The sequence below is a fragment of the Ailuropoda melanoleuca genome, chromosome 10 (genome assembly GCF_002007445.2).
Source record: "Ailuropoda melanoleuca isolate Jingjing chromosome 10, ASM200744v2, whole genome shotgun sequence".
NCBI classification, from domain to species: Eukaryota; Metazoa; Chordata; class Mammalia; order Carnivora; family Ursidae; genus Ailuropoda; species Ailuropoda melanoleuca.
Genome location: NC_048227.1, coordinates 57,275,759 through 57,294,619, shown reverse-complemented (window position 1 = coordinate 57,294,619; position 18,861 = coordinate 57,275,759). Strand labels below are relative to the sequence as shown.

Sequence of the window (18,861 nt, the reverse complement as noted above, 5' to 3'; positions counted from 1 at the left end):
TGACATATATTCTAGGCTTTAGTTGAGCAGCACACTACACCCAGATATATAAGTTTCCATATCAGGTATCTATTGCTACATAGCAAGATACCCTATATTTAGTAACCTGAAACAGTCACTTTATTTCTTCTCATTCTGTGGATTGACCAGATGGTTCTTCTGCCTGGGGTCACTCATGTGATTTCTTTGGGCAAGTCTTAATACATATGCATTTTTTAGGCTTTGCTTGTGTCACATTTGCTAAGGTCCTTTTGGCCAAAGTCAGTCACGTGGCTAAGTCCAGAGTTAGTGTAGAGGGGACAACACAGGAGCATGGAAACCAAGTGGTGTGATTCACATGATTCCAGCTCTATGTTACTGTGTGCTTTTGGGAAAGTCATTTAACGGTGTGCAATGATTTTCTCACCTATAAAAAGGAGTTAGTAATACCTATCATAGGATGGTTATGAAATTTAAATATTTTAATAATTGTTTGGGTTTTTATGATTTTAAAATAATGCTTTTGTAATTGTAGAAAAGGTACAAACTATAGAAAAGTATAAGAAAAGAAACATTTCGGGGCACCTGGGTGGCTCAGTTGGTTAAGCATCTGCCTTCGGCTGAGGCCATCATCATGGGGTCCTGGGATCCCGGGGTCCCAGGATCGAGCCCTATGTTAGGCTCCCTGCTCAACGGGGAGCCTGCTTCTCCCTCTCCCTCTGCCCCCCCCGCTTGTGCTCTCTCTCAAATAAGTATATAAAATCTTTAAAAAAAAAAAAGGAAAGAAAAGAAAAGAACCATTACTTGACATCCCATCTGATATAGTACTGTGCTATAAACTTATCAGGGCCTTCTCTGTTTTATTTACTACTGTTGGTATATATCTTGGTTTTTATTCTGAAATGTAAGGTCTTTGAAGAAAGAGACTGCATTTTATTCATCTCTGTAAATCCCATAGCTTTGCATTAGGATTAAAAAAGATAACATATGAAAGTGTTTAACTTAATGCTTGATGCGGGTTATGGTCCTCCTTAAACTGGAGTTTCATTAGGTACTAGTAAGGAATTTCAGAAATCCTAAAATTACAGAGGTGGGAAAGGTATACCGATAACAGAATATCTAAGTGGAACCATAGAGGGTGGCCCCACTGGCAGCTTCTCTCTGAGGAATCCTAGTTATTCCTGTGGGAGGGAGGGTGAGGAATATTCTAGGGAAGGAACATGTCAAGATCTGCTTGTAGATCCCAAACTGCTCAGTGGAGAGGCCTCTATTAAAAACTTCATTAAAAAGGAATAATCTTTTTTAAAAAAGAGAGAGAGAGAGAGGGAGACTAGTCACTGAAATATTTTACTGTTGAAAAACTGAAGTCTGACATTACTGATATGGTGGCATTCTTGATACTCAGACAAGTCTTTCCTTCATGTTTCAGTCAAAGAAGTTTGGCAGAGATCACAGAACTTATCCATACTGCTCTCCTCGTACATCGTGGGATAGTAAATTTAAATGAATTGCAGTCTTCTGATGGACCACTGAAAGACATGCAATTTGGAAATAAAATAGCTATCCTGAGTGGAGACTTTCTTCTAGCAAATGCGTGCAACGGACTAGCTCTGCTACAGAACACCAAGGTACTACCGGGCAGGGTGCTCGTGTCTGGATGACTTGTTAGGCGGCTGTGCTGGAGCTCGGGAGGCCTGTGCACCCTGCTGCCCCAGCTCGCCACATGCAGATGCTCCGTAAAATTGTGCTGGTGATGGTGGCAGTGTTGGCACCAGTAAAACCGGTAAATGCAGCAGAGAGTTTTAAAATTGATTTATGGGGGTTTTTTTCCAGTTATAAGTATTTGTTAATTATAGAGTGCTGTTAAATATTTAACACAAAGAAGATATCTAAACAGATATTATCTATATTACCTCACTCTCCATAGATAATCACTGTTAGTTAATATTGTGATGTGTTTCCTTTCAAGCTTTTTGTTTACTTACTCCTACCTTTATATATGTGAATTTTTTATAATATAGGTGAGAACTTACATGTATAAGGTTTATTTAAATCCTGCCTATTTTGTCCTACTTCGTATTATGATGTGGGTATTTTCCCATGTTATTAACATTTTTCACAAACTTGTTAATGGTTGCGTAATATTCAGTTATTTAGATGTGATACCATTTATTTAACAAATGTCTCATTTGGGGAACTTAAGTTGCTTCTAATTTTTTGTTGTCATAAATAGATCTGTAGTAAACATCTTTACACAGCAGTATCCCTCATTCCAGATTATTTTATTCAGATAAATACCTAAGAGTGGCTCAAAGGGTTTAAACATTTTTAGCATTCTTGATACATATGGCCAAGCTGCTTCCTAGAAAGATTGTAGAGATATTCCTTATATATGATTTCAAATTAGGTTTAGTTATAAAGTAACAGTGGCTGAAACAAGATTCTTTCCCATGTGAAAACATCCAGGACTAGGCAGTCTGGTTTAGGGTTGATTCTAGAAAGTCAACCAAGGCGTTTTCTGTCTTACTGCTCTGCCATCCCTATCTTACTACTTTATTTTTGGCCCCAAATAGCTAACATCATATTCTCACTCCAGTTAATAGGAAGGGAGGAGGAGAGAGACAGAGAAAGGCAGATCTCCTTTACCTGAAGGTCAAGTGAGGATATATCCTAGTTTGCTAAGGATAGTCTCAGTGTGAGTCTCCTGTCCCAGAATCCCATCTGACTTAACATTTGTCCTGGATTTTTTTCACAGAGAATGATTACTAATAATTACATTAGGATGAGCCAGGATGGGTTTCATAGATGTCTACTTTGTACTTCCACCCTCTGCCTCAGTTTTTGTCTAGGGTAGGCTAATAGAATGGGAGACCCATGTACGGTGGAGAGTGTTCCCATGTTAAGGTGGTATTAAATCTGGAGGACAACCAGCAATAACGAATCTCTTTTCCCAGCCCTTTCAGATGCCTCCCAATCAAGGACAGAACGCAGCGCAGTTGCTGATAGAACAAAGTGCACTGAATGTCTAGGTTAACCATTAACTTCTTCGTGTATTAGGTGTAGAAGTATTTGACATTGCTGCTGCGGCTGGCCACTTGATGTATCACCCAATTGTACTGTGGCCTGTGCATGGCCTGCAAGAGTCACCAAGCCACCAGGTACCAGTCCCAAAGAGCAGTGGGAAACATAGTAAGGTGGAAGTGGGGGCATTGGTGAAGTATATGTGGGAAATCAAGGCTGATGGGAGAGAGGAGAGAGTAGACTTAGCACGCTCGCTTGTGTAATGTAAACCTGTAACTGTTTTATTGTTTGGTAAAACTTGGTTTTTGCAATAAACCCCTTTGGCAGCAATAAGCTAAAAACTATATATTTCATTTTTTATAGTACTGAGGAAGGTTGATAAGGAATGTGTAATTGGCACAAAATGTTGACATTTACTATCCACTGCAGAGGCCAATTCTGGTATTACTGAGCACATGAAAACAGAAAGCATCAAATCTGCTGAAAAAGTGAAGCCTAATTTTAGACAAATGTCTATTTTTCTAGATTAATTTCACTCATTTTCAACTACAGGTTTTTTATGTGCACGTAGGAGAAGGTAAGCAATAACTTTATATTTGTTGGCCCCGTTGGCAGAAAAACTTTGCAAACAGTTAAATAATTCCAGTTTTAGTTGAGTGTCAGCTGGCACTTTAATTAAATTATTTTAGTTAATTAAAAAAAATGTTTTATTTTTTCCATCCATTCATGCGATCAAGGTAAAGCTTGTGGAAGTATATCCTATCAAAGGTAAAGCCATTATGAGTGAGGTTGGAAATTCAGTTTAAAGTACGACGTGGAAGGGGCCCCTGGCTGGCTCAGTCAGTAGAGCATCCGACTCTTGATCTCGGGGTTGTGAGTTCAAGCCCCATGCTGGATGTAGCGATCACTTCAATAAATAAAGTACTACATGGGAGATAAAATTATTAGTTTATAATAATAATACAAATACACATTCTGGTGAGGCACACACAGTGTTGTGGTAAAAACAATGTTCTTACTACATTGCGAAACCTATGGAGTAGTTAGAATTCATTGTGGTGTACCCATAATTCATAATCGCATCCAAACAAGGGTAACATTCTATTAATTGAAATAGAAGGTATTGTTATAAAAATTTACAAGATTCTTTAATGTTCAAGTCTTCAAACTATAAGATTTTGAGGATTTTGGTGTTGAGTACAAAAACGCAGTTCGGCACCGCGGTATGTACCTTCTGTCCTTGTTGCCTATCATTAATCAGATTTCAAAATCTTCATACCCAACAATGGTATTGAACTTTGTTATAAATGAGTCATAAAATTTTAGTGACATCTTGCTCAAAATCCATTCGAAATCGTCAAGTGGTTAACAAATAGAACACCAAATGAAACTTTTCGGGAATTACAACGAAAACAATTAATGAAAATGCCATTGGAATTTTTCCTTGTAAAAGCAAGGGAGGAACAGAACAAAATAAATAGTAAGATTTCAAATGCTACCCAAGATTAAAATTTACAATTCTATAATTGCGATTCGGAATATCCCACCTTGCAAGAAGAATCTTTTGGTAGGGCTGCTACTTTGAATAGATTACACACACACACGAATAAAGTGAAATTGAGAAGGCCTAGATTTTGCAGCATCTAATTTTAGTAAAACATTCAAAAGAATCATAGAGGCAATTTATTTGACAAGCTTTGTCTTATAAAAATATTTGTCAAAGAAAGGTACTCTGAAGGAAACAAAAAGACAGTACCTTGAAAATATTTGGGCTGGAGTAGTTACACTTTACAATATTTAAAACATTAGAATTGAGTTTCTTTTCCATTTAGCAGAATTGCTCAGAGCTTACCAGGTAACTCAGAATCTGTAGAATGAGCATTTTCTCAATTAAAAATATTATGGTCTACCAATAAGAATCAATTGAAGGTATCAGTAATTTCAAATTAGTCATAGGATGTACCTGTGAAGAATATTGCTGGCAATTTTATTTTTAAATGCCATATTTTTAAAAGCATACTCTTTAGGGGCGCCTGGCTGGCTCAGTCAGTAGAGCGTGTGACTATTGATCTGTGGCTTGTAGGTTGAAGCCCCATATTGGGTGTAGAGATTACTTAAAATCTTTTTTAAAAAATGAAATAAAATAAAAGCACATTCTTCAGAAAAAATGCCAATTACACAATATTTGGAACAGATATGGCTAAGAAATGAGTTAAAGTATGTAAATATATACCAAGAATAATTATTCTACTGGCTATTTTTTAATATTCAGGTAATCAATATAAAGTTATTTTTTGTTTTAATGTACATGGATATATGNTTGGAACAGATATGGCTAAGAAATGAGTTAAAGTATGTAAATATATACCAAGAATAATTATTCTACTGGCTATTTTTTAATATTCAGATAATCAATATAAAGTTATTTTTTGTTTTAATGTACATGGATATATGTTTTTTTTTCAATTTCATTTTTGGAAATCATTTTTGAGTAGAACTTGTTAACAAGGCCACCAACATAATAAAGTCAATTGTTAATAAATACATATTTCAAAAAGTAGAAAATTTCAGTTTTTTTTTTAGCACTCTCTTCTACTCCCAAGTGTCCCAGTTTAGATGATAAATTGTATAGTATTACCACTTTAAAGACGTTTCTCAGAAGTTACTTAAGATGGTTCTGCTTACCTACTGGCCAGAATTTAATTATATGGCCACACCTACTAATAAGGGAGACTAGGAAATGTAAACTTTCTTGTGGGTAGCCATGTGCCCAGCCAAAAATCTGGAAGATACAAATAACAGAGACTGGGAGACAAATAGCATTCTGCCCTATCTCCCCATCACACTTTTGGATGGCACATATTTTCATGAGACAGACCTGCTGATTTTTAGGGAAAAATGGTATGGTACCTTTAATATGTAGTTTATATTCAGGTGGAAAGGAAGCCAGAGTAAGAAATGAATTGGTTATATAAAATGGAATAATAGAGAATCTCAAATCTCCCTCCAGAGATTTATTACCATTTGGGGATTCTTTTTATTTTTATTTACCCTCAAATTGCTCTATTTTCTATGAGTATAGTCTACTTTGATGCATCTCACTAAATTCTCTCCTTTACTGGAATTCATATATTAGTGGAAGGATGACTGATCCATTGCCTTTGAGAGCCACCCTATGACTACATCGTCCATCTTTCCTCTTGACCAGACCTACTGTGGTCTGTCATGAACTTTGGGTCTTGGAGAAGGAGGAGACTTCAGAAAGTACAGGCCTGCTGTAGTTTTTGGGTGCCTGGCACTGCACATGACTAGCTCTAGTCACACACACTGGCCACTCATAGATTAAAGAGATAGTCAGGATTTGGTAACTGGGTCCACATTTCAGTAATTAGCCTCAGCCTGGCCCCTACCTTAAAACAGGACTTGCTGCTTTAGACAAATTTCTGTTTTCTCTAATCATTAGTTCTAACTTACTTGCAGCTATTCTGATGAAATCTTATATAAGGTTAAGAAGATGGTATTTCATATAAATATAATCGTACTGTAATGACATAAACAAGTATTTGCTTGCTTTAACCACTCAGTCTATGGAAATGATGTTTAATGTGTTCCTGTTTCTTAGCTGGCTTGTATCATTCACACATCTTTCTTTCAGTGCAGTTCAAGTTCAGAGAAAATGGATGCTTTACTCCCATCAAAATCAATTCAGTTTCATAGTATGTGAAATCCACTCTTGGTGTTTTGCATTCAGAAGCATCACTATAAATGTTCCAGAGTCTAAGACCTCCACCATCTGCTCCATTAGGCACTGGTTCAGTGGCAGTATTTGATTCAAAAAAACAACACACACGTGCGCACACACACACAACAAAAACAGCATATCCAAGCAACAGTTCAGCCTAAAGCTTCTCCTTGAAATAAGAATGATCAGGCATTTCCTTCCTCTTCGGTGAGGAATACTGCTAATACTAATACTACTGCTAATACTACTTCATGGTCTCTGCACCGGTTTGCACTTTTAGATTTTCATTTTATTGACCCTCTTTGGTGAGGAATTTTTTTTCCTTTTTAAGCCATGGTATATTGTTTTTTAAATTTGGTAATTGTATGTTGAATCGAAGCCTTTATTCTATGCAACTGTTCTGTTCATCCTAAAAAAGGATCTTTTTGTTCCTTGTTCTTCAGAATTTGAAGGCTCTATGAAGGTCAATTTCAAAAGGTGCTTCACTGGATCAGTTCTTGTGAAAGACCTCGAGTACCATGTCCAGGGGTCTATAATTGATCTTCTACAAATCTAGACTTCTTCTGGTTCTCTTTTCATCATACTAGATGGTTTCCAACCCATGTGAGCAGTGGTTTAAACTGAGGAGATTATGAGGGATAACTAAAGTTCTCAAAAGTCAAGAATTCTCTTTGATAAAGCAAATCTTCCATACTCAGAACCAGTTCCTTTCATTTAAATACTTGGCAGTTTATTTTTTTAAGGAAAGTACAGTTATATCTCAGAAGAAGACTGATTTTATTAAATGAGTTCCCAGAAGCTTAAGTTGATTAAGGATAACTTAATAAGTGTTTTTTAGTTGGAGGAGGAGATAATGATAAATATTTCTTTAGGGCAGTATTAAATTTTTTAAAGTCCTATACGTATGGTTAATGTCTTAGTAAAGTTAGATTTCTATTTAATGATATTTTAATTTTCTTACAAGAAAGAAACATTATTGAAAGATGAATGGATAAAGAAGACATGGTATATATACCATATGCTATATATATAGGGCTGTGTGTGTATGTATGTGTGTGTGTGTGTGAATATTACTCAGCCATAAAAAAGAATGAAATCTTGCCATTTGTGACAACATGGATGGATCTACAGTGTATTATGCCAAGTGAAATAAGTCAGACTCAGAAAGACAGATGTCATATAATCTCACTTATATGTGGAATCTAAAAAACAAAGCAAATGAACAGCAGAACAGAAACACTCATAGATACAGGAAACAAACTGTTGGTTTCCAAAGGAGGAGGGATTGGGGTGGACAAAATAGGTAAAGGGGATTAAGAGGTACAAACTTCCAGTTATAAAATAAGTAAGTCATGGGGATGTAATGTACAGCATAAGGAACATAGTCAATAATACTGTAATAACTTTGTGGGGTGACAGATAGTAACTAGACTTATCATAGGGATCATTCTGCAACATATAAAAATACCACATCACTGGGGCGCCTGGGTGGCACAGTGCGTTAAGCGTCAGACTCTTGGTTTCGGCTCAGGTCATGATTTCAGGGTTGTGAGATCAAGCCCCGTGTCCGGCTCTGCGCTCAACACAGAATCTGCTTAAAGATTCTCTCCTCCCTCTGCCTGCCGCTCCCCCTCTCCTGCTCCCCCCTTGCTTGTGCTCTCTCAATCTTGCTTTCTCAAATAAATAAATAAATAAATAAAATCTTTAAAAAAAAAAAGCAACGAAAAGATAGACCACAGCAGTGAGGGAGCAGGCAGAACTTAATACAGAATTTCTGTATGTAGTATGTCAGTCTTTTCACAGTGACAGCTTTTTTTGAGGGTGTGTATTTAACTTGGTAATTAAAGTTAGAGTATTTGTAGCAACTTTAATTTTTTCTGACTTATTCTTTCTACCAATTTTCCATTTTCTTGTGCTACTGGATTCTTGTCTGAATTGCTGTATTATGTGTTTATCTCTGTACTTCTCCTAAGGCAGACCATTAGATGAAGGGTTCTGCAGTTGTAAGAAATTCAGAGCTGTTTTATAATTGCCAAGGGTAAAATTAACAAAGCCAATTATTCTCCCTTTGGCTTTTCCCTGAAGATATTAGGGGTCTTCAAGGTAATTGCCTTAGGTAACACTTAGATTTTTAAATATCTCTAAGTATAGAAATTGGTATATTAATCCTTTGGTAATTGTCTTCTTACTATTATAGCTGTCATCACATAAATGTGAATTAACAGGATTTTGAATTCAAGAATGAGTTTAAAAATTAGTGTTTTGAGTTTTCATTCATTTTCAATTATGGAAGCTAAGGTCAGCACTTTGTTTTAGTACTTCACTGTCCACGGACCCTAGATTTAGAGAGCTTAGAATGCCTCTTTTTAAGCCATAAATTCCCTGACTCCATTGAAATAAGTATCTCTATTTGTTCATGTAGAACATCACTGAATCCTGGATGATGGGGTCAATTTAGTGTCTGAGCATCAAGCTATCAGTGAGACATGCTGAATAATTGGGGAAAAAACATGAAATGGAAAAGCATTATAAAATAGAAATCTGGCTCACCATTAGAGGCTTTTCTTGGGTCCCTGTTTATTTTATAGACTGGATCTGTGGTTTAGGATTAAGCCACAGTACAAATAAGGCTGCATAGATTACTACTTGTCTTTTTTTAAAAGTCTTTTATCTTACATGTATAGTGATAACCCTAGTGTTTAAAAAATTGAATTCACCATGCTATTTTTTTTCTATTTTTATAGTCATTTTCATTTAATGGACCTATCAGTATATATCAGATGGGAGACTGTGAGTTAGCCTGGGTCTTGTCTGAGCACCCCAGAACATTATCATGATGTCATTCCTGGGAATGTTCTATTAAGCATTAGTGATTTATATTTCTAAATAACCAGGGGCACAGATGTACTCCTTACGTAGCTGATGTATTTCCTTATGTTAACTTTGTTTTCCTAAAGGCATAAATATGTTGTTTACAAGGAAGAATTTTGTTTGTATAAATAATGCTCAATTTATGCATATAAATCTCCTTTTATACCATCTATATATTTTAATAAAGAGACTGCTATTGGTTAGTTGATGTTTGTATTATTTGTTATATTAATTCTCTTTCAAATTCATGTTAAAAAGTGAAACCTGAAGCACCTGGTTAAGCTCTTGATTTGGCTCAGGTCATGATCACAGGGTTGTGATATTGGGCCCCGCACTGGGCTCCATGCTGGGCGTGGAGCCTGATGAGGATGCTCTCTCTCCCCTGCCCTCTCCCTCTGCCTGCTCCCTACCCCCACACTCATGCATGTGCGCTCTCTTAAAAAAAAAAAAGTGAAACCTGGGGTGCCTGGCTGGCTCAGTTGGTAGAGCATGCCACTCTTGTTCTTGTGGTCATGAGTTCAAGCCCCACATTGGTTGTAGAGCCTACCTTAAAAAAAAAAAAAAAGTGAAACCTAAAAACATGCTATATCATATGAAATTTGAGATTTTCTCTATCATATTCATTTAAAATAGACATTATGACCTTTATTTGTGGAAATTATTGACTAATATCTTTTAGCCTCTTTAGTCTCACACTCAAGATTAATGTTCTTTTTCTACATGTAACCCACTCAAGTATAGGTTTTCTTTTTTTTTTTTTTAAGATTTTATTTATTTATTTGACAGAGAGAGAGAGACAGCCAGCGAGAGAGGGAACACAAGCAGGGGGAGTGGGAGAGGAAGAAGCGAGCTCCCAGCGGAAGAGCCTGATGTGGGACTCGATCCCGGAACACCGGGATCACGCCCTGAGCTGAAGGCAGACGCTTAACGACTGAGCCACCCAGGCGCCCCAAGTCTAGGTTTTCATGACTAGAGTAAATGTGTGCAGAAGGTAATTGAGTGTCATATGTTCTAACACTAAAGGCATCTATCTCCCTATCAATTAAAGAAGCCAAAAATGCTCTCATAAAATTACGATTTTAAAATCCCCACATTTTCCCGGTTTATCATTTACTGATGTAGCCACCTATTAAACAGAATATATCCGTTCTGAGCCACTTCCTTGATCGTTAAAGCAAAAGTGATAACTGATTAGTGTTTGAGTGTACTAGAAACAAGAAGACAAATATTATGTTCTTTTAAAATTTATGATCTCATTAAAAACTTGAACTTTGCCCTTTTGGTGCTGCCATGAAACAATGGAATGAAGTGTCTTTTTGCCATAAGAAGGTCAAATGCCATCATGCAAAATGGACACTTCTCTGAGTGTCTGTTAGCCAGAAAGCTGATGACCCAGGAGGGAATTTCATCCATCTGCCTGGCATTCAAAGAAGCCCATTAAAAAAAAGTCTGTGTTCTACAAAAATATGTTCTCTAAAATGGGTAGAGTTGAACCCCACACCATGGTTGGCCATGAGAGGTAGAAATATATTGATTATGGCAATTTTATAGTATACTTAGTCATCTTGATTTTGTAAATCCCTTTTTCTACTTTCCAGAAATAAAATTAATCAAGCCAGCTTTTTTTCCTCTCCATTTTCACTGGCATAAATTGCTATTTCTCTAAAGCCAGAGGGAGAAAAAAATCTACTTTTCAGCTCGAGTTATTCAGTACTCTTCCTTTTGCCTTTCTAATGATTTCACTCAGGGAACTTCCTGAGTTAGGAGTTCACAAAAGTACTGGGTAGATGAACAGCTGATTCCTTCCTCTGCATTGTCACCTGTCTGACCTCAAGTCTCTTCACTCATCCTTTCTTTATCCCGTAGATTTGTCCTCAGTGCCGCCTTCTTTGTCTCTTATTGTTCACAAATCAATTAATATCACCTCAGTCAATCCCCAGAGTGTATACACATCCTCTTCAACCCTTTTCTTCCCGTTTTTCATTCTTTATCTTCTTACCTGTTATTTCAAAAAAAAAAATGTTATCCATCTTTTTGCCTTCTCTGTGCTCCTTTCAAAGGGAAAATCAGCCAAGAAACTTGACTTGGGAGTTGGCAAACATCAGAGTAAAGCTTGGAATGGTCTTTTCTTAAGAATAAGGAAAATTATACAATTAGAAATGAAATAGGTATGAGAAAGAACCAGTGTCTCTACCCTCATTTTCTTATTAAACCAAATTTCCCTATAACTGTCAGTGTTTAAAGGCCATTTAAAAAATATTTCCTATTTAGTTTTGTCTTCCTGTTTTGTTTAATTGCAAGTATTATAAGATTGTGGTTTTCTGTTTGATTTTCAGTTATAAGTATCTGGCATTTCTAATGTTATGGGCTGCCATGGGAACTTACCCACCATTTAAAACCTTGAATGTTAGGAAAATGAGGTATGAGCTCCAAACAACTGACTTACAGATAAAATTCTAAAATGTGGTGCGTTTGTAATCTGGTGCCTGGTTCTATTAGATTGATACCAACTTTGAACCCCATAAGCAAAAGAACAGGTAGGAGCATTCAAAAGGATCCATGTGACTACCTATCATTAGTAGCCACATATAGCTCAGTTGTGTTGATATAATTTTGGTTTTAGCACTTCCATCATTTTCCTGATTCCTCAGAGTTGTAAATACTCATGGAAGAAATTCACTCTAAGCCAAAGTTGGCTTATGGGGCCTTAACCCGGGAGCAAATTTTATTTATTTAGCAATAGTGATTGGGGAAGAGCCCTTTCCTGGCAGCTAATGACCTACTGGAGGACTTGTGTGCCCAAGGCAAAGCTGAAGGCCATTAGCCCAACAGGCCATTAACTGACAAATGCCTGACCCTGAGGTCGTTTCTGATATTGTAAACTATGAAAACATTAAAGTGGGTTTGTTGGAAAGTATGGCTGTGCCAAGGAAGTTTCTTTTTAAACATTTTGGAAAATGCATTGTTTGGTGTTATTCATGTGGCTTAATTGTCTTTGTTCTGGGGCCATTTTCACTGTGCATAGCAAGTCAGTCATCAGTAAACACCAGGACTATATTGTATGGCCAGTCTTTGGTTTTTAAAGGACAGTTTTCCTGTCTAAAATATAGGATTAACTATGGCATTCCTAAGCAGCTTTGGCTTTCACTTCTGTGTGGATCACTTTTGTTTTCATGATGTGTTGAGCTGTATAGCACTTATCTATGTCATACTTCTCAGAGGTGACCTCTAAAGCCACATAAGTGGAAAGAACTCCAAAGTAGGAGTCTATGGACCAAGTTTCTGCCTTTTTTTTTTTAATTGGCCATTTAACATTGGACGGTTCATTTTATCTCTCAGAATTCTAGTTGAGAGGATTCATCTTTTTCTCCAGACTGTTTACCTAATGTCTTTTTTTTTTTTTTAAGTAAACACCATGCCCAACGTGGGGCTTGAACTCATGACCCCAAGATCAAGAGTCACATGCTCTGTCGACTGAGCCAGCCAGGCACACCCCTCTAATGTCTTAATATTCCATTTTACAAGTGAAATTGGAAACTTCATGATGTAGAATATTTATTAAAATTAGTACAAAACATTTAAAAAATAATATTAACAACTTAGATTTTTGAGTGCCCACTATGTAGTAGACACCATTGTAGTGCTTTGTGTGTATTAAGTAAACCTCTCCTGAGGCACGGGAGAGGGTTAAGTAATTTCCTAGAGGAAATGGTAGAGCTGCTGTCTAAATCTAAATATAGGCAATCTGGCTCCAAAATCCTCCTCATGCTTAACTAAAGTAGAAAAGGAACAAACCAACTAAGAAATACGATACTTTTTTGTTGCCAGCAACTTTGCAGTTACCAATATTAGCATTTATAATATCTTAAACAATTAGTAGTTTTAAAATATTGGAATAAATATTTCAGTACAAACATCAGTAGGAGCTTTATGAAACATTTTAGAGAAATAACTAGTAGGCAGAGACAAACTGTTTTCTTAGTTTCCTCATCTGTAAAATAAAGGCATTATTTCCCTCTCCTATATCCTTACTGATGGCAATATTCTACAATTCTGAGTGTTGTAGGGAAGAGTCTAAACTTATATGTATATCTACAGATCCTGAAAATGTCATGTAATAGGAAGAAAAAAGAATCAAGAAGTTTTTTTATAAACTCAGAAATGTAATAGAAAATTGAAAATCTTTTATAAATGTCTAAGATCTAGAGATATATATGCATATTTCATGTGCATCTAAAACAATACCCCAAATTAGTGAACTCCCCCTTACAGCCAGTTTGTGGTGAGAAATCGATATGGCTTAATTTGTTCAAGTTTAAACTTTAAAAGCCATGTGGTGACATGCAAATATAAATTTCTGGAAACAGTGATTAAACAAAATGATAATTGTGCAAATTTATTTTGAAATAGTTATGATTTATACAACTAATTCACGTATTGGAAAAAATATCGGTAGTGCAATAAAATTTTTTGTGTTCATCGTGTTAAGCCTTGGAAATACCAGTTTAAAAGCCAATTGTACCACCTGTTTTCAGTCTTCATGTAAATTGTATCAGCCAAAAAAAAAAAAAAAAAGCCAATTGTATCTCTATAGATTGGAAAATTTCTAACCCAAGGGTATCCATTGTTTGATTCAAGGGTACAATACAGCCAGTCTCAAGTTTCTACTACATGATTTTTTTGAAGGAGGGGGAAGAAAAGGATTACCTAATTTTGTAGAACGCAGTACCAGTAGAGCCAGTTATTTTTAGAATACCATTGATTCACAGATTTTGAAGAGCTGCAAAGGTATTTGGAAGAAATACAATTACAGTTTTAGATGAGATGCATGGATTTTAATGCATATGAGTCATGCTTTTATTTCTGTGGCTGCCTTTGAAGTGCAAACCTTGGGATCTCTCTAAATTACAAACATCTGTCTTTTAGTGTAGCCCAGTTTGAAGAGGAACTAATTGAACTAAAAATTGAACTATGTTATCCAAGACATGGGATCCCTGGAATTTGCAAGATGTATGTATGAATCTTAGAAAAATCCTGAGATTTTTAACTCTGGCCAAATGTGGTCTAATTTTTTTCATGAATCTAGTAAGATCAAAGCTAAGAGTCACTATTAGTGATACATATAAACCAAGACGGAAATGCATCCTAACACCATACCCCATAGCCCCGAGAACAATTCTGTTTACCCTGCCTTCTTCCTCTGTTTCAATTCCATTTTTAAGTGGTTTTGAAGTAAAGTGATAAAGAAATTAACACCTTTATATATATTAATTACACTTCAGAATAACAATGGTAAACTGCCTGCCAAAAATTGGGGACTTTGTGTGCAGTTAAGATGGCTAACCAAGTTATGAGCTATACATGACGTATATCAGCATAATATATGTAATATTTCTAAGTACAGATCACATGCTGTTTATTGGTGGGTTGTGAAATCACTTTAGCAAATCACTATCAACACTTTTTTAATGGAACACAATAGAAAATAGAGGGATAATGAAATTTTTTTTAATGAAAATGTTCACTCATTTTTATACATACGCATGTGTGCATGTACTATGTCATGATGTAAAATACAGTTCTTACTGTGGGTTGCAACTTTAAAATCTCGAAAGTTTATAGTATTCGTGTTCTAGCCAGCAGCATCCTTTCGGTTGAATGAAATAATGTACCAAACTTCTGGTGTTCTGAAGTTTTCACATCGTGAACTTGTGTTTCTCGAAGCCGGGATTAACTGTTAAGTAAAATCACACTTGGAAAATATCACTTAACATTACTGAGAGTGCTGTCAAAGGGAGGAGCAGTGAAGGCAAAATGGAGGTTATCAGCCACATGGGGAAAAGAGATCACGTCACTAAAATGGAGACATAATTCTCTCTGAGAAGTTGTCGGAACAAGGTGTAATGGTGCTGCTAAGTATGGAACATCCTAAGTACCACAAACTTCATGCACAGGAATTCCTATGTGGGAGAGAGTGAAAAATCAAGTAATAACCGCTGTACGATAACGTTAGAATTACTTTCTTTCATGACTAAGCATTCAGTTCCCAGCAACTATTTACAGTTTTTGTGGTAATGCAAGATACTGAACAGAACCAACTTTAAACTGCTGGAAAGCATCTCTTTTTTCCTTATTTCTAATGAAGTTTCATTTTGGTGTAAACATTTTAAATTAAAAACTTGTTCAGGAACCTAGTCATGGTTTAAATCAATAAATGATTATCATTAATCAGTGCTGAACGGTAGGCCAAGAACCATGCACCTTCATTGAAAAAGTGAACTCAGTATTTTTGGGTCACTTCCTTATTGCTACTGAAAGAAATCCAGGGTGCCTGGGTGGCTCAGTCGGTTCAGCCTCTGCCTTCGGCTCAGGTCATGATCTCAGGGTCCTGGGATCGAGTCCCGAGTTGGGTTCCCTGCTCAGTGGGGAGTCTGCTTCTCCTTCTTCTCCCTCTCTCTCTGCTCCTCCCCCTGCTTATGAGTGCTCTCTCTCATGCTGTCTCTCTCTCACAATAAATAAATAAAATCTTTAAAAACATAGAAAGAGGGGCGCCTGGGTGGCACAGCGGTTGGGCGTCTGCCTTCAGCTCAGGGCGTGATCCTGGTGTTGTGGGATCGAGCCCCACATCAGGCTCCTCCGCTATGAGCCTGCTTCTTCCTTTCCCACTCCCCCTGCTTGTGTTCCCTCTCTTGCTGGGCTGTCTCTCTGTAGAATAAATAAATAAAATCTTAAAAAAAAAAAACACATAGAAAGAAAGAAAGAAAGAAAAAGAAAAAGAAAGAGAAAGAAAGAAAGAAAGAAAAAGAAAGAAAGAAAAAGAAAGAAAGAAAAAGGGCGTATTTTGGCATCATCCTTACAATTGTTATGAATAAAAAATGTATACAGCTACACATTTAGGTATTTCTGGTCATGGGGCTTACTGTTAATAAAATACAGATACCTCTTAACCTAGATAAGCAAACTGAGGCCCAGAGAAGTGATCTGGCTGGCCCAAGGTCATGCAGCTCATCTATGTATTAACCTAAGTGGTCAGTGAGAAAGTAATGTCATTTATCTTTATAAGGTCGTAACTAGTTTCATTAGTACAGTGCCAGCCCACAGCAAATGTTTATGGAATGAATTAGCCAATATAGTATTAAATTTCAACACTTCATATTCAAACCATTTTCTTGAACTTGTGGCCCATTTCTTTTAAGTTTTGTCAGTTGTGATTTTTAAACTTTTCTTTAGTTCACTGAGTTTTCTGAGCCCTTTTTGACAAATGTTACCAGTAGTTAGAGGCGATAAACCAATGTATCAGCTGTTCTAAATTAAAAATTAAGATTATCAATTTGCTTAGTTTTTGCTGCACCTGTCCTACTGGTTGTGCCATTTCTCTCTCTGCTCTTCCCCCTTAGCCAGAAAGAACTTCCAGCTCACTAGAACAGATTGCTATCTCTCCCACAAATAAGCACGGTCTTACACATTTGGCAGCATTGAAAAGGCTCCCTTCAAAAAGCCTAGTTAGAAGCTTCCTCCAGAACTCCTGTGAGTTAGTGGTGTGTTTATTACAACAGACCTTTCATCATTGTCTTCATTAAACCTGGTCCTTGTCTCATAGGAAGGAGTGGAGAGAACTGTTCTTTCATAGACTTCATCAATGGCTTTATTAAAGCTACTCATTTATATTAATCAGCATGCAGATTAGGGCTCATCTGGGTTGTTTGTGCCCAGGTGGTGGGTGAGTAGATTTACCCCCTATTTGGCCGCTGCGCTGGTCCCTGTGTTCTTCAGAGGTCGCTTCTCCACTGAGGCTGCCAGCCTGGAAGCTCTGGCTGAGCACTGGGGACTGAATCCACCTGGAACAAAGTCGTTTGCTTAAACCCAGTTTGTAAATGATAAAGTGCTTTACAAATGTTAGATGTTATTATTGGTCTCTACGGGAGAGCACCACTCCTTCACCAGTTCCTCACCTTGGTGATGTAAGTAAACCTGTCCATCTTTCAGTGCATCTCTCAAATGCTTCGTTTGTATGAAGAGGAACTAAAGAGTGAAGCTCGCTGCCCTGGTTACTATTAGCAGGCTCTTCAGCATCCTTTATCTATAGAGGTGTTTTTCTGTAAGACTTTTTTACTGACAATATTGTTTTTGTGGCTAAAAAAAAAATCTTGACTATATCCCTTCAAATATCAAAGCTCTTTGGACAGAACATACTTATACTAAATGTGTCTTTTGTTCCTCCCAAGATGTATATGAGAATTAATTCTTCCCCAAGGGCGTTTTACCTTCGCTACTGCTTCATGCATTGCTGTTCTTCCGGGAGGCAGGGGAAGGAGTGCAATAAATTTGTGTGTAATTAATGCCATCAGCGCTGCAGATGCGTGCACACACGACTGTTGCCTTTGCTAGCAGCTGTTAAGAGTAGTAAAGGCTGTGTGTTCATTTGCCTCCTAAATAGAGTGATGGATCACACATTGTCTTGTCATTCCACACTGTAGTAAAAACTGTCATTAAAATAACCTTTCCGGCACAAGTTTTTGACAGATGATTATAAATCTGTAATAGCCTCCATGGTTTCTATATACCAAATAAGTTAGGTACATAGCAACCTTTTTTAAGTCAGTTAAAATACAACTGTACTCCCTTACCACATCAGCTCAGATAAGTTATGCTGGCTGGAGGTTTTATTGAGTCACGTTAGTTGATAGTTAACATTTTTCTAAAGATGTAGCTGTAGTTATAATTTGGGAGAGGTGATCCTTTGCTCCCATCAAGTGGTCTGATTTACTAGTTAACCATCTACAACGCAGTTGAGACTCTTCCGTCTGTGAAATGCTAACTGACAGTGTTCCTGGATCCCATTCATTGCGAGAGGCACAACTTGTCTGCGTAGAATGTTTACCACCACTTACTGATCTTATATATCTTACATAATCCAAGGATTTATATGCTCCGAGGACTATTGATCAATATATTGCAGAAATCAGTTTGTGGACACAGCTTAGGAAGGCTTTCCGAGACAAAAAGCAGAGCATGCTCCCCAACTCCCCACCCCAGCCCATGGAAATAGGTTTATTGTTTTACCTGATCGTAAAAGGAGTACAATAAAGGGAGGCAGAAAATGTAGTACATTGTAAATTTAAGCCATTATAAGCTTAGCAGTTATAAATTTAAGCAGTTCAGAAAAGTCGAAAAGGGGGGCGCCTGGGTGGCACAGCCGGTTGGGCGTCTGCCTTAGGCTCAGGGCGTGATCCCGGCGTTATGGGATC

The 18,861-nt window shown here is 37.0% G+C and overlaps 1 protein-coding gene across 4 annotated transcripts in view; it reads left to right on the top strand.

Annotated features, from left to right (window-relative positions):
- PDSS2 (decaprenyl diphosphate synthase subunit 2) overlaps positions 1-18,861 on the top strand; it is a 276,311-nt gene that overhangs the window by 149,910 nt on the left and 107,540 nt on the right. For all 4 annotated transcript variants that reach the window (XM_034670923.1, XM_002917335.4, XM_034670924.1 and 1 more), the window contains exon 3: positions 1,409-1,607. In XM_034670923.1, coding sequence (XP_034526814.1) covers positions 1,409-1,607 — 199 coding nt within the window. The remainder of the gene's footprint in view (positions 1-1,408; positions 1,608-18,861) is intronic.